This window comes from Podarcis pityusensis (genome assembly GCF_964106645.2).
Source record: "Podarcis pityusensis genome assembly, chromosome: 6".
Lineage (NCBI taxonomy): Eukaryota > Metazoa > Chordata > Lepidosauria > Squamata > Lacertidae > Podarcis > Podarcis pityusensis.
In genome coordinates, this window is record NC_138030.1 from 97,964,606 (window position 1) to 97,986,856 (window position 22,251).

Sequence of the window (22,251 nt, forward strand, 5' to 3'; positions counted from 1 at the left end):
AGCTGTGCCTCTTGCGTCGTCCTCTCGGCAGCTTCCGTTGCCAGGGCCTCCTCCAGAGCAACCCGGAACGTTAGGTGCTTCTTGGCGTAGAGGCGTCGTTGCAGCTTCTCATCCTTCAGGCCACCGATGAGGCAGTCATGAAGCATGTTCTCCAACTCTGTGAAGTTGCAGAACTGGGCGGCTTGGCAGAGGGAGGTCACAAACCCAGTTACGGTTTCCCAGGGGCTTGCCGCTTTGTGTAGAAGGCATTTCAACAAGCCACCACCGAGGGCTGCGGCGAGAAGTGCCCCTTCAGCCGTTCCATTATTGTTTTGTAAGGAACAGTAGCGATGTCTTCAGGCACAAGGAGAGCCCAGGCGATTTTGAATGTCTCCTCTCCTCAGATGCTTCCTTGGGGCCCAGAGCTGAAGCCTGGATACACGGTGCGAGGCAGCGATGCGGCAGGTGGCGGTGCTGCAGTGCTGTGTGTGGCGGTCAGCTCAGCGGGATCCCACTTTCATCGCCAGTGAAATATACTTGGAGTCAAGAGTGGATTTCATGCTCTTTATTCAGCTCATAGTGGTGAGGAGGAATGGAGTTTCCCCCAGAATGTCTGCTTTATATACATTATTTACATAATGGGCCCCACGTGATTGGCTAATTCCGGGATTCTCCTGGCGTCACGCTATGCCAGCCCGGCCCACGGAGGATCTCCACAGGAGTGATCCAGACCATGCCCAGTCTATGGTAATCACTAACGAACTTAATTTGAAACTGAGAAGTTATGCTTGTCCAAGGTAGTGCTATTTAGGCTGCAATCGGATACCCACTTACTTGTGAGTAAGTCCCACTGAGCTCGATGGGGCTTACTTCTAGGTAGACATGTAAAGTTTGGCAGTAGTAGAAATTGCATTAGCAAAATTTAGATAAAGATGAATTTCCAAAGATGCCTCTGTTCCAGTTCTCAAATAGTTCCAGAAAGTGATAATTGGATAGTTTTGCCTTGAAACATGACAGATTAGAGAACTGGGCCAAAACAAACAAGATGAATTTGAACAGGGAGAAATGTAAAGTATTGCACTTGGGCAAAAAAAATGAGAGGCACAAATGCAAGATGGGTGACACCTGGCTTGAGAGCAGTACATGTGAAAAGGATCTAGGAGTCTTGGTTGACCACAAACTTGACATGAGCCAACAGTGTGACGCGGCAGCTAAAAAAGCCAATGCAATTCTGGGCCTCATCAATAGGAGTATAGCATCTAGATCAAGGGAAGTAATAGTACCACTGTATTCTGCTCTGGTCAGACCTCACCTGGAGTACTGTGTCCAGTTCTGGGCACCACAGTTCAAGAAGGACACTGACAAACTGGAACGTGTCCAGAGGAGGGCAACCAAAATGGTCAAAGGCCTGGAAACGATGCCTTATGAGGAACGGCTAAGGGAGCTGGGCATGTTTAGCCTGGAGAAGAGGAGGTTAAGGGGTGATATGATAGCCATGTTCAAATATATAAAAGGATGTCACATAGAGGAGGGAGAAAGGTTGTTTTCTGCTGCTCCAGAGAAGCGGACACGGAGCAATGGATCCAAACTACAAGAAAGAAGATTCCACCTAAACATTAGGAAGAACTTCCTGACAGTAAGAGCTGTTTGACAGTGGAATTTGCTGCCAAGGAGTGTGGTGGAGTCTCCTTCTTTGGAGGTCTTTAAGCAGAGGCTTGACAACCATATGTCAGGAGTGCTCTGATGGTGCTTCCTGCTTGGCAGGGGGTTGGACTCGGTGGCCCTTGTGGTCTCTTCCAATTCTTTGATTCTATGATTCTATGATTCTATGAACTCTCAACAGTAAGTCCTGTTTCTGGTGAGACTCCTGGGGCAGAGGGTTCTGGACACACTTTCCTTGACATGAGGGCGTTTGTGGGTCAGCCCTGAATGCAGGTGAGAGGCAGACAACACCCACTCCATGAACGTTTCTGGCAATCTGAATGCTTTCTGTCTTTCTTAGCTGCTGGTTTGGAATCTCTGGCGCAAGAGGCTGTTCCTCTTCATGTGCCATTTTCCAGAAGTTTCCCCCAAGCAGGACTGCTCCCCATCACCATCCCAGGGGCAAAATTAGTCTTCAAAAGCAGCCTATTAGCCCGAAGGGAAGGAACTGGAGCAACAAAATAGCCAATGAACTATCACGGCCGTAATGTTTGAACACTTAGGATTAAATGTGAGGGGATTTCTTGAATTAATGTGATTTGTGAGCAAACTTTGCAAGAAGGGAAATTTTGCTCTGTTGGTGCTTCCATGAGCTTGAACACTGTTCATTTACATTTGCCAATGTGTTTTCTGTGCAGGGAGGAGTCTAAGGGCAAGATGGTTCCTAGAACTGGACACGTGATGATGGGTAAGGTCTGCCCCACTTGGGCTATGCTTTGATCTGCTGGTTCTAGCTCTGTGGGGTTAAGCATATAGCCAGATTTGCCAGTGCCGTTTGCTGGTACTCGCACCCTTTCTGGCCTGGTGAGACCTGTGGAAGCCTGCCATCTATGGCTTCCTATAAGACAGCACACCCCAGCTGACGAGGGGAATAAACTGCTCCTCAAAGGGAGCTTCATTATAGGAATGAGGGTTTTGAAGAACATGCAACATATTGTAGGAAAAGCATTCCAGGCCAGTGTACCACTCTGTGGAACAAGCCATCCCTAAAAAGGCCCTGTAGCTCCTTTCCTGCCTCCCTGTCTCTATAGGAGTATAAGGAGAACATGCTTGCAGGATGAATCAAATGATCTAAGATCCTTTTCCAGCAGTGGCCAACCAAATGATTTTGGGAATTGGACCAGGATGGCATGATGACAGCAGTCCTGCCCCCCCCCCCAGCTGGAATTCCCTGGTACATGGACACCAAACTTGGTGGCTTTAGCCAGGATCACAATTGACCTCTGTGCATTTGTCAGCCTCAGTGTCTAGTAAATTTTAAAGCCATTTTGTGGCATCAGATCCCATAAATTACTAATGCATTATGTAAAAAAGAAAAAAATGACTTTGTTTTGTCAGCCCTTAATCTGATTCTATTTCTTTTCTTTTTTTAATAAATATTTTTTATTAGATTTTCCATTAAAAAAAAACATTTTTACAAAATTATACATCCATTTTTAACTTAAACCCTTTTTTCCAGAACTTCCCTCAGCTTGTCTGATAATTTTCTGTTTATTTTTTATCCTCGTCTCATATTTCCCAATATTATATTGCACTCAAATACTCTTAATCACATCATATTTTTTAAACAATATTTCTAACAGTAATTTCACAGAGCTTCTTGAAAGCCAACGAATGTTATTTGCTCATCACAGAAATTTTTGACATACTCTGTAAATTTCTTCCAGTCCTCGGAGAATCTCTGGTCACGTTGGTTCCTAATTCTCCCCGTCAATCTGTCCATTTCTGCGTATTCCATCAGTTTCATCCTCCATTCTTCTTTCGTGGGCATCTCTTCCTATTTCCATTTCTGTGCCAGCAAAATTCTGGCTGCTGTTACTGCATACAAAACTAATTTCACATCTTTTTTACTAATTTCATTATCCAGTATTCCCAACAAGAGAGATTCTGGTTTTTTAACAAAAGTATATTTCAGCATTTTCTTTAACTCATTATAGATCATCTCCCAGAAGCTTTTTACCTTCTTACATTCCCACGACATATGGTAAACTGTTCCTTCTGTCTCCTTACACTTCCAACATTTATTACACACTTTATACATTTTACCCAGTTTTACTGGTGTTATATACCATCTATATAACATCTTCATAACATTTTCCTTAATCGTTGTACAAGCTGTAAACTTTAACCCATCCTTCCATAGTTTAGTCCATTTCTCAAATTCAATATTATATCCGAAATCTCTAGCCCAACTAATCATAACAGATTTAACCTCTTCGTCCACAGTATTCCATTCCAACAATATTTTATACATTTAAATAAAATTTTCACTTCATTGTTTAAGATTTCTTGTTGAAATCTAGATTCTTTTTCAGAATATCCCCTCTCTAAAACCTCTTTTTTAAACATTTCATTTAACTGAAAATAATGCAGCCAATCCTTAACATATTCTTTTACTTCTTCATATGGTTTCAATTTCCACTTATTTCCTTCCTTTTTTAATAGTTTCTCATATGTTATCCATCTCCCGCTCATATTTATCTTTTTAATACTCATAACCTCTAATGGTGATAACCAATGTGGAATCTTTGGTTCTAATACATTTTTATACCTATTCCAAACTCCAATCAAAGATCCTCTAAAGATGTGGTTCTCAAACCCTTTATGTATTCTTTTTTTATCATACCATAAATACACGTGCCAACCGAATCTATTATCATAACCTTCTAAATCCAATAATTCATTATTTTCTAACTTTATCCATTCTTTCAACCAACAAAAACATGACGCTTCATAATATAACCTCAAGTCTGGCAGGGCGAAACCTCCTCTTTCTCTTGCGTCAGTTAATATCTTAAATTTAATTCTTGGTTTCTTGCCCTGCCAAATATATCTTGATAATATTCTTTGCCATTCTTTAAATATTGTCACTCCTTTTATTATTGGTATTGTTTGAAATAAAAATAACATTTTCGGTAGCACATTCATATTTATCGTTGCAATCCTTCCCCAAAATGAGAATTTCATTCTACCCCACACCTCCAGGTCCTTTTTTATCTTATTCCATACTGGTACATAATTATCGTGAAATAAATCAATACCTCTAGTGGTTAGTGTAATCCCTAAATATTTAACTTTTTTCACCATTTCAATCCCTAATTGTTGCTGCAATCTTTCAATTACATCCTGTTCAATGTTTTTCATAATTATTTTGGTTTTCTTTCTGTTTAACTTAAAGCCGGCCACCTCTCCAAATTGTTCTACCTCTTCCAACACTTCATCTACACTCTTCATAGGATCTTCTATTGTAATAACTAAATCATCCACAAAAGCTTTGACTTTGTATTGATTTTGCCTACTGACACTCCTTTGATATTCTCATTATTCCTTATTGATCTTATTGATCTTATTGATCTTAAGAAGACCTCCAGTACCGAGATGAGTAACAGCAGTGACAATGGACATCCCTGCCTTGTACCTTTAGTTATAGCAATTTTCTCTGTCAATACATTATTAACGATTAATCTTGCTCTTTGTTCTGAATAGATTGACTTTACACCATTTAGGAAAGATTGGCCCATTTCCATTAATTCAAAATTATCTAACATAAATTCTCAAGAAACATTATCAAAGGCCTTTTCTGCATCCACAAATATCAACATCGCCTGTTTATCCTTCCTGTTGTTCAGATACTCCATAATATTAATTATATTTCTTATGTTATCTTTCATCTGTCTACCAGGAAGGAAACCTGCCTGATCTTATTTAAAATCTTTTTCAGTCTACTTGCTAGGATGCTTGCAAATATTTTATAGTCATTATTCAACAATGAAATCGGCCTATAATTCTTAACTTGAGTCAAATCCGAATCCTGTTTTGGGATAAAAGTTATATAAGCTTCTTTCCATGTTTCTGGAATTTCAGCCCTTATTAGTATATTATTCATCACTTCTTTTATTCGTGCAAGCAGTATATGTTTCATCTCTTTATAATATCTTGCGCTGAATCCATCTGGGCCTGGTGTCTTCCCACTTTTCAATTCTTTTATAGCCATATTAATTTCCTCTATTTCAATCGGTTCATTCAATTTAAATCTGTCGCTATCAGTTATTTTCTGCACTTCTTTCTTCTTTAGATACTCTTCTATTTTCTTTTTGTTGCATCTCTCCTTTTTCTTATATAAATCTCTATAAAAGTCCACAAATCCTTTTCTTATTTCTTTTGGATTAACAATCTCTTGATCTTCTATTTTTATCTTATTTATCATATTTTGTTCCTTCCTTTTCTTAATTTGCCATGCTAACCATTTCCCTGATTTATTTGCCCATTCAAAGTTCTTTTGTTTCATTCTTTTTATATTCCATTCCACTTCCTTGTTGATCATCATTGCAAATTGTGTTTGGAGCAATTTTATGCTTTGTTTCATTTTTACATCTCCAGGTCTGGTAATAAATTTTCGTTCATTCTCCATAATTTGTTTCAGGACTTCTTTTTTCCCTTTTTCTCTCATTCTGTTTTTAATAGCATTTTGTTGTATAAAGAAGCCTCTCATTACTGCTTTACTAGCATCCCAGACCGTACTTATCTTAGTTCCTTTATTTACATTATTTAGAAAATAATCAGTTAGACATTGGTGTGCTTTTTCCACAATTTTCTGATCATTAAAAAGATTATCATTTAATCTCCACCGGAAGGATTTCTCTTCATAACATTTTAATATACCTTTGATCGGATTGTGGTCCGATAAAACTTTTGGTTGAATCTCTACTTTTGTGAATCTCAAAGATAATTCATTAGATATCCATATCTGATCTATTCGCGACAGTGATTGATTTGCTTCCGAGTGAAAAGTAAATTGTTTTTCTAATGGGTGTTTCAACCTCCATATATCTGTCAGATTACAGTTTTCTACCATATCAAAAAAAGTCTTTGGTAGTTTCCCCTCTTTCATTCTGCTTTTCACTCGCAGTCTATCCATTTCCATTGATACCACCCCATTCATGTCCCCCATTATTATAATTTTTTGATCCATGTATTCAAACAATTTTTCTTCCAGACCTTTAAAAAAACTCTGTTTTATTTCCATTCGGTGCATATACTCCAATAATTATCAGTTTTTCCCCTTGCCAATTAATTTGAACAGCAATTAATCTTCCTTCTTCATCTTTGAATAATTGTTCTGCTTCAATTTTACTCTTAATATACAGTACCACTCCCCTCTTTTTACTTTTATCTGATGAGATAAATTCGTTTCCCAATTTCTTATTAATTAATTTTTTTCTATGAGTTCTTTTCACATGTGTCAGGGGTTCAGGAGCAGAGGCAAGGGCAAGGGAGGAAACAGAGAGCGAGGGAGAGGAGGCAGAAGAAAAGATGAGTGATGACGACGACCCGAGATCTCCGAGTCTTTCCAGTGAATCAGAAGATTCACAGAAAGGAGCACCAGTGGCCAGGGCAAGGGGGGAGCCTAGGGGGACACCCCAGGAAGATAGAGCCAGAGGGGACTCAGAGGGGAGCAGTTGGAAATCAGGACCAGCGTCACCGCCAGAGAGCAGGGAAGAGGAAGGGCGCCAGGGATCAAGCGCTGGCAGCTCACAACAGGGGGGAGGGCACGAGTCAGGAGTGGCCACACCTCCATCGGGGAGCGAAGAAACGGTCAGACGGAAGGTGGAAGGTTGGGCGCGCGTGCCAAGTTCAAATGCACAGGAAGGTGGCGCAGTAGGCAGCCCGGAAAGGGAGCCAGGTCCTAAAGCCCGCCGAAAGGAGGGAGAAGAGTCAGGGGGGTCAGCGTCAGCGTCAGAGGAATCCCGGAAGGAAGAGACCCCGGGGGGCAGAGGGACCCAGAGAAGAACAGTCAGGCGGAAAAGGTGGAGCAAGGCTAGGATATTAAGTTGGTGTACAAGGGGCGGAGACTCAGATGGAGCTTCGCCGATCTAACCATTAGACGTAGGGTTGCACGCAGCAGCTTGAGAATGGAAACTGTAACTCAATAAAGACTTTTATTTAATGATCGCTGGCTAGCGTGATCCTCTGTGAGCTAGGATCTGGAAGCAGCTCTGACAGTAAGCTCCATCTCCAGATTGTGGGCATCTACGTCCTCGCGGAGAGGAGAGAAAGCGGGTGCCTACTAGCGAGCTCACGAACGGCAGACAACATGACGGCCGAACAGCAGATAGTGGAACTCAGAGAAGCAGTGACACGACTGAATGCCGAGGCTCTTGCATCCAGGAAGAGAGAGGAGGACGCAGCTGCCGCCTACAGGGATCTCCAGGTCAGGTTGGAAGTGCTTACGAAGCAAGGGCAACTGACACCCAAACCGGAGGGGATTGGGTTGGGGAGACGAACAGGCGGTCTGGTCTCTCACTTCGATGGGAATTTGCAACAGTACCCCAACTTTAGAGCAGATGTAATGTGTGCACTGCAACTGCTGAACAAAGACTTTAGAGATGAGCAAGAGAAGGTGGGATTCATCATGTCCCATTTGCATGGAGATGCTAAAGCATGGCTGCGCAATTTGTGGAGAGATAAGGATCCGGCGCTCCAAAATGCGGATGCCTTTATTAAAGCGATGGATGGGTGCTTTTTATCAAGCATTGACGTGGATCTTGCTCGGCAGGAGATACATGGACTGAAGCAAGGGAGGGCCAGCGTAAGGCAGTACCATGCCCGCTTTTTCGCTTTGGTCAGTGCCCTGGAATGGGACAGAGATTCGGCTCCTGTAAGAGACCTGTTTTGGGAGGGATTGCACGGCTCGGTTAAAGATGAAATTGCGAGGGGGGAGAGACCCCGGACCACGCAGGAGATCGTTCAGAGGGCGCTGGCGGTGGGGGTGCGGCTGGAAGGACGTCCGTGGAGCAGGGACGAAGGGCGTGGAGGGCGCGAACCAGCCAGGGGCTCCTCCTTCCTTCCCAGAGAAGCAGCGCGTGCGCAATCCACGCCTCCGCCAGGAGGAGGAGCGGAACCTATGGAGGTTGGAGGTGCAAGGGCTCAGTCAGCAGCCAGAGCCCTAGCACCGGCAGCAGTGAAAGCGAAGCCTCCTAGAGGGAACAGGAAGTGTTACATCTGCGATGATCCACAGCATATGGCGAAAGAGTGTCCCCAGAGGCTCCACAAGCACACTGCAGCCTCAGCAATGGTAACTGCAGCAACGCAGCAAGGACAACCACAGCAGGGAAACGAAGGAGTCTGGTTGGAGGAAGAGGCACTGGGGCCCAGCCAGACGTGTCAGTGAAGCAGTCCCCAGAGATTTTACAGCCCATGGACCCCCTCCCGCCCAAACCGGTAGTGAAGCTCACCGCGTCGCTCCAGCTGCCCAATGGAATCACCATGGACGTGCCAATCACCATTGACTCCGGAAGCAATGCGGACTTTATAGGGCAGGACTTTGTCGACCGGCACGCTATACAGTTGCTGCCTGCCACGCTGCCCCTGCAGGTTGTCACGGTGGATGGCAGGGAGCTGCTAGGGGGGCAAGTGGTGAAGCAGACGCCACCAATGGTGATGCGACTTGGGAATCACAGGGAAATCATCAGCTTCAATGTCACTCAACTATCGGACACGCCCATTGTATTGGGCATGAGTTGGCTGGACAAGCACAGCCCGACGCTGGCTTGGTACCAGAGGCAGCTGACCTTCGGCTCTTCCTTTTGCGCTGAACACTGCATCGTGCCCAGGCAGGAAGGAGGGGAAGAGGAGTCACAGCTGCAGCTAGGCACGCTGCAAGCGGTTCCCCACAAGTACGCAGAATTTTTGGAGGTTTTCTGCGAGAAAGAGGCAGACAGGCTACCCCCCCACAGACCATATGACTGCAAAATTGACCTGCTGCCGGGGGCAGGTTTGCCCAAAGGGAAGCTGTATTCCATGTCTGAGGACGAACTGCAGGAACTCAAAGAGTTCATAGATCATAATTTGGAGCGCGGTTTCATCCGAGAGTCCAAGGCAGCGGGGGGCAGTCCGGTATTCTTTGTTAAGAAGCGGGACACGCCCCAAAAAAGACTTGTAGTGGACTTTCGCATCTTGAACAGTGTGACCAAGCCATCGGACTTCCCCATGCCCCGAATCGACGACCTCCTCGCAAAGGTACGGAAGGGCAGAGTGTTCACCAAGTTGGACCTGCGAGGGGCATACAACCTCATTCGCATGCGGGAGGGAGATGAGTGGAAGACAGCCATGTTCACGCCCCTGGGCACCTACGAATATAGAGTTATGCCTTTTGGATTGCAAAATGGCTCCCACGTTTTTCAAGCTTTCATGCATCACGTGTTGGCGGGGCTCCTCTACAAGACGTGCGTCTGTTTCTTGGATGACATCCTGATCTTTTCGGAATCGCAGCAGGAGCATGACAGACACGTCAAGGAAGTGCTGAGCAGGCTACAGCAACATAGGCTTTACGCCAAGCTGGAGAAGTGCCAATTCGACGTGACCGAGGTGGATTTCCTGGGCTACAAGTTGTCTGATAAAGGGCTCGCCATGGACAGCGCCAAGGTCCGAGCAGTGTTGGATTGGAAAAGCCCACGCAACCGGAAGGAGGTCCAACGGTTTGTCGGCTTCGCGAACTTCTATCGCAAGTTTATCAAAGGCTTTGCGATGCAGACAGCGGCCATCACGGACACGCTCAGCTCCAAGAAAAAGAAGTTCATCTGGACAGAGCAGGCGGAGCAGTCCTTTCAGGCACTCAAGCGTCTCTTCGCGTCGGAAGAGCAGCTGCTTCATGTCAATCCCAGCAGGCCGATGAGGGTGGAGACAGACGCTTCGGACAGAGCCGTGGGAGCAGTCCTGCTGCAGAAAGACCCGCAGGGGGTTTGGAGGCCGGGAGCGTTTTACTCAAGGAAGCTCAGCAAGTCCGAACAGAACTACACCATCTGGGACAGGGAGTTGCTGGCCATTCATGCAGCGTTCAAAGCGTGGAGGCACTTCCTGATCGGCGCCAAGCACACGGTGCAGGTCTGCACGGACCACAAGAATCTAGAGCACTGGCGCACGGCACAGTTCCTGAACCAGAGGCAGATACGTTGGGCTGAGTTCTTTGCGAATTTCGACTTCCGAATAGAGTATGTCCCGGGGGACACCAACATCATGGCGGATGCTCTCTCCCGTAAGCCACAGTATCTGGAGGAGGCAACGCCAGCGGCCGCCATGCACATCTTCGCACCGACAGTGTGGGCGTGCGCGGCGGCAACAGTTGACCTGGATGCGGTGCGACGAGCGTTGCAGGATGACTCCTTCGCGCAAGCAAAGATGGCAGAGGTGCACAGGGGCACGGCAGCGACCGACGAGTTCCAGCTGCGAGATGGTTTGCTCATCCGTAAAGGGGCCATCTACGTGCCGGGAGACGAACTTCGCGCCAAGGTACTGCAGCAGCTGCACGACGCGCCCACTGCCGGGCACTTTGGCAAGGAGAAGACGGTGGAATTAGTAGCCAGAGACTTCTGGTGGCCCGGAATGAGAGGGGAAGTCGCGGACTACGTGGCGAGGTGTGACACCTGCCAGAGGTCCAAACCAGTGCACAGACCGCCGGCCGGACTGCTGGAACCGCTGCAAACTCCGTTCGAGCCATGGGAGAGAGTGGCCCTGGACTTTGTCACGGATCTGCCCAGCTCGAGGGGCAAGACGGCTGTGCTGGTGGTGGTGGATTTGTTCTCCAAGATGGCACATTTCATTCCGTGTGCGAAGGTGGCCACGGCGGAACAAACCGCCAAACTGTTCATAGACCACGTGTTCAAGGTTCACGGTCTGCCGCGGTCTATTCTGTCCGACCGAGGGCGACAGTTCATCTCAAACTTCTGGCAGAGGCTGATGGGCTTCCTGAACGTCAAGATCAACCTGGCGTCGGCTAGACACCCGCAGACCAACGGGCAAGCGGAGCGGGTCAATGCCATCATGCAGCAGTACCTGAGATGTTATGCGAATCAACAGCCTGCGACGTGGGTGGATTACCTGCCTCTCGCCGAGTTCGCCTACAACAACACGAAACACGTGTCCACGGGGGTCACGCCGTTCTTCGCCAACAACGGGAGGCACCCTAGAACCTTCCCGGGACTGGAAAGAATGGGGGAAGGGGAGCCGCAGACAGCAGATGCGTTCGCGTCGGAGTTGCAGGAGGTCCACGATCAGCTGCGGCGGCACCTGGAGCTGGCTAAACACGCATACAAGGTACAAGCGGACAAACACAGAAGGGTTGGCGAAGAGATCCATGTGGGAGACTGGGTCTGGTTAGCAGCCCACGCAGTGCCGGCCAGGTCGTTGGCGAAGAAGAAACTAGGGCATAAACAACTGGGGCCCTACCAAGTCGACGAACAGGTCAACCCGGTGGCTTTCAGGCTGGCTCTTCCGGAGGGTTCCAGAATGCATCCGGTGTTCCACAGATCGGTGCTCACTCCCTACAAGGCACCTCACAGGTTTCAGGAACCAGGAACAGCACCGGGTCCGCTCCGAGAGAGAACCGGGCAAGGGGGAGTGGCACAGGAGGAGCGCATCAACGAAGTCACGGAGATTTTGGACTCCAGATGGGGGGAAGAGGGGGTAGAATACCTTCTCGCCAAGGAGGGCACCCCGGCCAGTGCCAACAGCTGGGTGCCGGGCTACGCTTTAGACGAACCTCTGCTCAAAGAAGAGTTTCATGCCCTCTTCCCACATAGGCCAATGCCAGCAGACTTTTTCGACGACTGGCTTTTCACGCCCACGCTTTCAGCCAGCACGTTCCGGGGGTTCGACTCGGACGAGGAACCGACACGAGACGCCCGTTCCCCAGAGGGGTCACCCTCGGGATCTGCTTCAGAACCCTCGTATTGGTGGGATGATCGACCAGAGGAGCAGTTCCGCAGAAGGTGGCTGGAGGGTCCAGGACGAGCAACGTCTCCAGAAGGCAACGAGGGAGAGACGGACATGGACGTTTTCGGGGACGACCCGGGTTTCGAGCACGGCGGCACAGAGATGGAAGCGGAGGTGACCGTCGTCAACGAGAGCAGGGAGGAAGAACCGGAAGACTTCGGATGGCGGCCCGCCACGGGAAGCGAACTGTATCCGACATTCATCCCCCTGACACGGCAGCACCCAGATCCCGCACCGGAAGGAGGGGAGGGGGGAAGAGGGGGCTTCGAGGGGGGGATGGATGTCAGGGGTTCAGGAGCAGAGGCAAGGGCAAGGGAGGAAACAGAGAGCGAGGGAGAGGAGGCAGAAGAAAAGATGAGTGATGACGACGACCCGAGATCTCCGAGTCTTTCCAGTGAATCAGAAGATTCACAGAAAGGAGCACCAGTGGCCAGGGCAAGGGGGGAGCCTAGGGGGACACCCCAGGAAGATAGAGCCAGAGGGGACTCAGAGGGGAGCAGTTGGAAATCAGGACCAGCGTCACCGCCAGAGAGCAGGGAAGAGGAAGGGCGCCAGGGATCAAGCGCTGGCAGCTCACAACAGGGGGGAGGGCACGAGTCAGGAGTGGCCACACCTCCATCGGGGAGCGAAGAAACGGTCAGACGGAAGGTGGAAGGTTGGGCGCGCGTGCCAAGTTCAAATGCACAGGAAGGTGGCGCAGTAGGCAGCCCGGAAAGGGAGCCAGGTCCTAAAGCCCGCCGAAAGGAGGGAGAAGAGTCAGGGGGGTCAGCGTCAGCGTCAGAGGAATCCCGGAAGGAAGAGACCCCGGGGGGCAGAGGGACCCAGAGAAGAACAGTCAGGCGGAAAAGGTGGAGCAAGGCTAGGATATTAAGTTGGTGTACAAGGGGCGGAGACTCAGATGGAGCTTCGCCGATCTAACCATTAGACGTAGGGTTGCACGCAGCAGCTTGAGAATGGAAACTGTAACTCAATAAAGACTTTTATTTAATGATCGCTGGCTAGCGTGATCCTCTGTGAGCTAGGATCTGGAAGCAGCTCTGACAACATGAGTTTCTTGTAAACAAATAATATCCAAATTCTTTTGTTTTAAATAATGTCCAATTTTATTTCTTTTTTTATCATTCATTCCATTCACATTCCAAGTCCACAACTTCATCGCCATAGTGTCTGTCAGTTAAATATTCTTTATTTTATATTACTTTACTTTTCCTCTTCTTCTTCTGTCTCTTCTTTTTCTTCTCGTTCCTCTCCTTTTTTCCCTTTCTTTCCTTTCTTCTTTCTACCACTTCCTTCTTTCTCCTCCAACTCCAACGAATCTTCTTCCTCTCCTCCAGCTCCTGCCCCTGCCATTTCTTCTTCCAATCCTTCTCTGGCGAGCTCTTTATATCTTCTAAAGAATTTGTCCACTTCATCTGGTTTCAATAGTCTGCCTCTCTCCTTTATACGTAAATGCTACTCCCTCCGGAAATTCCCATTTAAACTCAGTTTGATTTTTCTCCAAGACTTGCACCAATTGTTTATAATAATCTCTTTTTTTCAAAAGCCTCAATGGTACATCTTTAAAAATAATTATATAATTCCCATCAATTTCCAGCCGTTTTTCTCTGTTTTTTTGCAAAATTAAATTTCTCATTTCTCTGTCCTTGAAGATAATTAAACAATCCTCTGGGAATTTCTTTAATCTGGTAGTCCTTGTTTTAATTCGGAATGCATTTTGAATTGTCTTATCCACCTCTTCTATTTGCATACCCATCCATTTGGCAATTTCTGCTGTCAATTTCTCTCTAATCTTTTCTCCTTGCACCTCTGGCACAGACCTAAATCCCAAATTTGTCTCCCTTTGCCGGAGTTCATTCATCGCAACCGCATCCCAGAGCTCATCCTGTGACTTATTAACCTCAGAGACTTCTGCTCTTATTTTCTCTTCATCTTTTCTAAATTCTTTCATTTCTAATTTTGTTTTTTTTCATCCCCTCCTCCAGATTCTGTGTTCTCTTAAAAATTTCTTTCATTTGCCCTTTTAATTCATTTACTGTTGTATCCATTTTTTTACCCACTTGCTCTAATTTGGTTTCCACCTGATTCCATTTGGTCTCAATATTTGACTCAATATTTTTAATATCAGTTTTTAACTCTGCAAACATACTTAAGATTTCCCCTTTCCACTCTGGTTCTTGTTTAGAACTCTTCCTATCTCCCGGGGTTGCACCATCTCCTTTTTTCTGTGTATAGGACATTCTTTAAACTCACAATACCTTTGTCCAACTTAAATCCTCTTATCCAATATACAATATACAATAAACAATAAATTTAGAATTATCAACTCACCAATACCAAATTAAAACCACAATTATCAAAGTTTTTAAATTTATATATGTATATGTTATATCTCTTATTTCAATTAGTTCAGTCTTTAAAGTCGTCTCCTAAGAATCAGTTCCAATAAAATAAATTTATCCACTAATACACCTTAAGAAATCACTTCCAATTAACTTTGAGGCTTATAGTCTTATTAACTCAGTTGAAGGTATTTTTCTTAAGTCCAATTCTTGCCCCTTGAATGGCCAAATCCCAGTAATAGTTATAAAATACTTGAGTCCATATATAAATTCCAATCGTTTCAAACAGACCAAGGAAATCCAAATTCTTATTTAATCAATGCTTCTTGCCACTTTCACGGCTAAATCCAATTGGGTTGTTGAAATATCCAAAACCTTATATCAAAATATATTCAGAATCCATGAGGTTATCCCAAAATTCCTCCACTAGGGGCAGCTGCCTCCTTATCCACTCATATAACGAAATAAGGAAGGGGGGGGGGAAAGAAGCGTATATTACACTTGTACCAAAAACAGAGATTGAAAAGACACAACTTAAGAACTACCGCCCTATATCATTACTAAATGTGGATTACAAAATTTTTGCAGATATTTTGGCGAAGAAATTTAAAAAAGTATTGATGGAAGAGATTCACAAAGACCAAGCGGGATTTCTCCCAGGAAGACATTTGTCTGACAATTTGAGGAATATAATTGATATTTTGGAAAAACTAGAAGTGAATATAAACACTAAAGCAGTATTGATATTTGTAGACGCGGAGAAAGCCTTTGACAATATTTCTTGGAACTTTATGAAGAAGAATCTACAGGGTATGGGGGTAGGCCAAGGTTTTGAGAATGGTATAAGTGCAATTTATTCAGAACAAAAGGCTAAACTAATTGTAAATAATGTTGTGACGGAAGAACTTAAAATCGAAAAAGGGACACGACAAGGTTGCCCAATTTCCCCACTACTTTTTATTTCGGTCCTGGAGGTTTTGTTGAACATGATCAGAAGGGACCAGCTGGTTAAAGGTATACAGGTCGGAACTAAACAGTACAAATTGAGAGCATTTGCAGATGACTTAGTATTGACGTTACAGGAGCCAGAATCTAGTACTAAAAGGGTTTTAGAACTGATTCAAGAATTTGGTCAAGTGGCAGGATTTAAATTGAATAAGTTAAAAACTAAGGTTTTAGAGAAAAATTTAACACCGATTGAAAGAGAGAGGTTTCAGAATGAGACAGGTTTAACAGTGGTTAAGAAAGTTAAATACTTGGGGATTAACATGACAGCAAAAAATGGGAACTTATTTAAAGATAATTATGAAAAATGCTGGTCTGAAGTCAAAAAAGATTTAGAAACTTGGTCAAATTTGAAGCTTTCACTGCTGGGCCGTATTGCTGCGATAAAAATGAATGTATTGCCTAGAATGTTGTTTTTGTTCCAAACTTTGCAGATTGTGGACAAAATGGATTGTTTCAAGAGGTGGCAGAAAGATATTTCTAAATTTGTCTGGCAGGGCAAGAAGCCCAGAATAAAATTTAAAATTTTAACGGATGCAAAGGAAAGAGGTGGATTTGCCCTGCCAGACCTGAAACTTTACTATGAATCAGCAGCTTTTTGCTGGTTGAAAGAATGGCTACTTCTTGAAAACACTGACATTTTGGACTTGGAAGGTTTCAATAATGTTTTTGGATGGCATGCATATCTATGGTATGATAAGGTCAAAGCACATAAAGCGTTCAGAAACCACATTGTCAGGAAAGCGTTATTTAATGTCTGGTTAAGATATAAGGATTTGTTAGAAAATAAAACTCCAAGGTGGCTGTCACCAATGGAAGCGAAAGCCTTGAAAAAGGTCAATATGGAGGTCAAATGGCCGAAATATTGGGAAATTCTGGAACAAGACGGAGATAGACTGAAATTGCAGAGTTTTGAAAAACTAAAAAACAAAGTGCGAGACTGGCTTCATTATTATCAGATAATGGAGGTATTTAAATTGGACAGGAAAATTGGCTTCCAGGTGGAAAGATCAAAATTAGAAACAGAACTGTTAGAACCCAAAACTAAGAATTTGTCAAGAATGTATAACTTGCTGCTGAAATGGAATACTCAGGACGAAACGGTAAAATCGGCTATGATTAAATGGGCACAGGACATTGGACATAATATCATGTTTGCTGACTGGGAACAGTTGTGGACCACAGGTATGAAATTCACGGCATGTAATGCCTTAAGAGAGAATATTATGAAAATGATACACAGGTGGTACATAACCCCAGTCAAGCTTGCAAAAATCTACCATTTGCCCGATAACAAATGTTGGAAGTGTAAAGAAACCGAAGGTACATTCTTTCACCTTTGGTGGACGTGCCCAAGGATTAAGGCTTTCTGGGAAATGATATATAATGAATTAAAAAAGGTATTTAAGTATACCTTCCCTAAGAAACCAGAGGCCTTCCTCCTGGGCATAGTCGGCCAAATGGTGGTAAAAAAGGATAGAACTTTCTTTATGTATGCAACAACAGCAGCAAGAATACTTATCGCAAAGTATTGGAAGACACAAGAACTTCCCACGCTGGAGGAATGGCAGATGAAACTTATGGACTATATGGAACTGGCGGAAATGACTGGTAGAATCCGTGACCAGGGAGAAGAGTCGATGGAGGAAGACTGGAAGAAATTCAAAGACTATCTTCAGAAACACTGCAAAATTAAGGAATGTTAGAGTGATGTTGGACTGAAAATAAGTGGCTTCCAGCTACATAGGTTAAAGTTAATGATAGACTAAGATTAAAGATCAAGATTAAAGATGTTTAAAGAAATGGAAATTTGATATTAAAAGGGAAAAATTTTAACGTTATATGATACTAAGATCAAAGATTAGGTTTAAAGAAGTTGAAGTTATATATTTTAATGTTTTATTAAACTAAAGATTGGGATTAAAAAAGTGGAAAAGAAACTGCTGGACAAATAATTTGGATGGGAATACAAAAGAGGGAGGTATGAGGAAGTCTAGAAAATAAGTAATCTAAAAATGGGAATGGAAAAGAGAGTTTGTTTTTTTTAATTGTTACGTTTTTTGTTTTTTATTGTTGAGTTTTGTATTGCTTTTTGTGTGTGTTTTTTTTTTTGTTGTTTAAAACTTTAATAAAAATTATTTTAAAAAAAAGAAAAGAAAGACAGTTAGATAAATGAGGTGTGTAAAAAACACCCTCCTGTTTAAAGCAACTTTCACTTCCAAAAGTTTTCCCTCTAATAGTTAGAAGTATTAAATTGAATCCTCTCAGTTAAATTGTATCTCAGGAGGTAGTTGGTAGTTGGTATTTTTCCACTGGCAACAAAATGGCGAAGTATGTCTCTGTTAAACCAAGGGGGGAACACCGTCTTTGCTTAAGGGGAAAAAAAGCCTCTTAAAAATCCACCAAGTTCATGCAACCAGAAGAAAAACCAAACAAAAGCTCAGTAGAGGTAAGCTGTCTCCAGTCCTCTTTTCACACTTTAGTACTTGAATTATGGTTATAAACTTGTCAAAAGTTTAAGACACTGTCCAGATATGCAGTTCTTTTAAAAGTGAAAGTAAATCACTCCTCCATCTCCATTCTTTCCCGTTCCAAAATCCTCCAGCGATCGCAGCCAATTCTCCTCCAGCTGCCACAATTACAGCTTTCTCATAAAATCCCCCTCCTTATCTTAGTTTTTAGCCTTTATAGAAAGCCTTTTTAAAATCCTTTAAGTATATTCTCCAAAGCACACTTTTCCCACTTAGGGTAACGTACAGTTTTGCCGCTCTGCAAATTCTTCTTGTGTAGAAATAAAATTCCAGGCAAGGCTGACCTCCTGTTTTCCACCTTGCCCTCCCCCCCCCGAATTAGTTCTAATTACTCCTTAATTTACCTCTCCAGTCCTAATCCGGTTTCTTTTAGTCAAGAACGGATCGCTCTGTGCACAAGCTTGGAGCTTCGCTATTGAGAAACAGCAATGGCCTCCCGCTGTCGGCTTATCTCTACCCCGCCACACTCTTGAGAGCTAGTGTGGTGTAGTGGTTAAGAGCTGTAGACTCGCAATCTGGGGAACCGAGTTCGCGTCTCCGCTCCTCCACCTGCAGCTGCCGGGTGACCTTGGGCCAGTCACACTTCTTTGAAGTCTCTCAGCCCCACTCACCTCACAGAGTGTTTGTTGTGGGGGAAGAAGGGAAAGGAGAATGTTAGCCGCTTTGAGACTCCTGAAGGGGACTGAAAGGCGGGATATCAAATCCAAACTCTTCTTCTTCTTCTTCACCCCCTAAAAGGGGGTTACCTGATGGCCGAGGGAGCTGCTAAACGACAACGCCGGATTCTCTGCCTCTTGAATTCCCTTCCAAGAGTATTTGGGGGGCTGCAGCGCCCTTGCAGCACCCCCGTTTTTCCTCAATAGCCAGATACTCTCCAGAGTGAGAGATCTCGCTTGCTTCCACTTCGCGATCCGTCGGAAGTCCTCAATCTGATTCTATTTCTTTGGGAAACTCAAGAGTTCTACAGATACTTTTTTCACCTTATCAACAGACATACTTTTCATAAATCTCTATCATGTTCCCCATTAGTTATTTTTCTCCCCTGATGACCCTCCCCACCACCACTTAAAGGGAAGGTGCTGTGTGGCTTGGATCATATCTACTGCCATTTTTCATACCTTGTTCAGTGCTGTGCTATCTCCATCCTCCATTCCTATGAGTTCTTTCTTTGTTTTCCTGTCTTTGTAATGCAAGTGTGAAACGAATGTTGGCTCCTTCTCAAGGCAGCAGGTTCAGGGGACTCTTCGTTGGCAGATGCCCAGCCATGCCAACCCTTGACCCTACTCCCGTGTAACCCCTGCCTTGGCCAGAAAGTACCTTCCGTTTTAAGTAGACTGCATGAGAGAGGAACTTGCAGGAGAATGCGCTTCTGATCTCCTGGCTTTCTAGTGCCAGTGCTCTAGGGTTTTGTCTGGCGTTGTGATGAAGTTTTGCTGTGACGCAGAGATCCCCATGGTCTGAATGCACCTCTCTCCTTGCTGCTCCCCAGCCTTTGTTGATACCACGCAGCAGAGATGCCAGATCCAGCCACAGATCTTGAGCTTCTTCAACACGAGTCCTTTGCTGCAGACGCCCAGCACCGAGGACTTGGATGTGGCTTGCTCCATGGTGCAGGTGCAGCCCAAAGTTCTGAGCAGCTTGGAGACAGCCCTTGTCGAGAGCCGCTTCCCAGGAGCCTTTGACGAGAGCACCACAGCACAGACCCAAACGCTGCGGGATTTTGAAAAGGTAAGCAGTCTGGAAGCATGGCCCCCAAACAGTCAAACCACATATTGTCCCTGAGTCTGTTGGAAATTCCCTGTACTGGGACTGAAACTCCCCTCTAGGTAGAAGTGCTTTTGTTTTGAAGATATTGCATTTTTCCAGCACTGATTAATGGGACGATGGGATTCTTATGCAACAAGCAGAATCTATTGTGATTTGAGCTATCCTGCGAAATACGTCACAGTCCTTTCCCAAATGTACAATCCTCCTGCAAATTTCTAATAGAATGTCTGCCAAGTTTGCAGAGAGGTCAGCATGGTTTGACTGCCAGGTGGGGAGAAGTATAGCAGCAGCCTAGAGGAAGCTTTAATAATTTCTTGCTCCCACCCCATACTTTGTGGAATGAATCTTAACCTGGAAAGGTGGAACAATATTGGTGTATTTGAGTGGGAACCAAGGAAACTGCAGATTTTCTGGCTCTTCAGGCCTCACTACTGCTCACCTGACAGTTTATATTAGTTGCTGGGCCACTGAAATACTGGCAAGGTTTGCAACCCTGCTCACAGGCCTTGTTTGGAGGTCCACCTGAGCCTTGGAAATTTTAGGGCTCACTAGGCCCATGAAGGGAAGGGAGAGGAGAGTTCTTTCCTTTCCTCAGATGCAGGATTATGTGATGGAACCAGATCTCCAGTGGCATTTGAGGGGGTTCTCCTCTCCTTCCCCGTCGTGCTGTGCCTTGATCATGTTACTCATCCCACACCTGGTCCAGGCGCAATCTCTCTGTCTCCCTCTGCAGCGAGTGGGGCTGCCCTAGTCACCCTGTTTCCCTCGGAGCTGCTAATCTCCTGCAGTTGGTGAGGGACGGCTGCAGATCCCTCCCCAGCCTGTCTCAGATTACACCACTTGCGAAGGGGTTCATGCAGGATGAGCGCCTGCCAAGGATTCCTCAAATACCTCCTGGAGGTAAAAAAAGAAATGGAACTGCACTCTGCCCCAGAGCTGAGCAGCAGCCCCAGAGCTGAAGGGCAGCTGACGCCCAGAGCTTTGAGCTCATCCCAATGTCTCCATAGGCATCCCAGGCCTTGTGGCTGTAGCCCATTTCTCTGGGCTTCCCCTCTTTTCTTGGCTTCACAATGTTACTGCAGTAAAAGGGGTGAGAGGAGATTTCCACCCCATGGATCACCCACCATGTCTAATGGCTACCGTACTCTGTCTCAGCACCTCAATGACTTGAAGAAGGAGAACTTCAGCCTCAAGCTGCGCATCTACTTCTTGGAGGAGCGCATGCAGCAGAAGTATGAGGCCAGCGGGGAGGACGTCCACAGACGGGTGAGCAAACAGCCCTGCAGGGCCTGGGGACTGCAGAGTCTGAGTTCGTTTGGCCCTGGAGGCAGAGCTGGGCAAGAGTTTTCTATACTACTTAACTGAAGAAAAGTCACTTCATGGAGCTAACAACGCTTCAGTGCTGGCAGTTCTGCCATGGTGTCACTTAGAAGTTGGGCTCTGGCTGGAGTCTGTCCTTCTGACAGGAGTCGTCTGGGGTTCACTGCTAGTTATCACTGCCTGGAGGAGGGTTTTGAAATGTGGGGGGTGTGGGGAGCCTCGTGGAAAACACGAGAAGAGGTGAGAAATTTGCACGTACCCTCCATAGATAGCTGTTGAACCTGCAGAGTTTGTGTTTTTTCACTTTGGGAACAAACTGCAGCACTAAGTATAATAGTCTTTTATGTTCTGCTTGGTAATTCAATCAGACAACTTTGTTAATGTGCACCAAACTTAGAATTCTGAAAACATGAGCATTGGAGAATAAAATACTGTGTGACAACAGAACAGAATGTATAGCATCGAAATATAAAAATGCAGTATCTGGGCAATTGAAACTCATCTTGTGAGGATAATAGTTGCAAGCAGATGGGTTTCTCTAAAAGATTTGTTTGTGGAAGGTGTTTGATTTATGGATTTGATTTTTGGGGGTTCCTGGCTAATGGGTCAATTCCGTCTGCATGAGCGGATGCTGAAAGAAAGTTTGGACATTGGAATGTATCCAAAGGAGAGGAAAGTGTGACTTTTGGTTGTTGGTCAGAAATATCAGAGGAGGAAGGATTTGAAGGGTCTGCTGCTGCTTTGGGGAATGGGATACTGCCGTACAGAGAAGTACTGCTACTTGTCACCCATATATTTGTGAAACAGCAAGTGTTTCAAAAAATATATCTGTTTCCTTT

At 45.1% G+C, this 22,251-nt stretch overlaps 1 protein-coding gene across 1 annotated transcript in view; it reads left to right on the forward strand.

Moving 5' to 3' along the window:
- The first annotated feature begins 2,327 nt into the window (after positions 1-2,327).
- PDE4DIP (phosphodiesterase 4D interacting protein) overlaps positions 2,328-22,251 on the forward strand; it is a 102,769-nt gene continuing 82,845 nt past the window's right edge. The window contains exons 1-3 of the mRNA XM_081012010.1: positions 2,328-2,368; positions 19,815-20,053; positions 21,248-21,358. Coding sequence (XP_080868136.1) covers positions 2,338-2,368; positions 19,815-20,053; positions 21,248-21,358 — 381 coding nt within the window. The 5' untranslated portion in view covers positions 2,328-2,337. The remainder of the gene's footprint in view (positions 2,369-19,814; positions 20,054-21,247; positions 21,359-22,251) is intronic.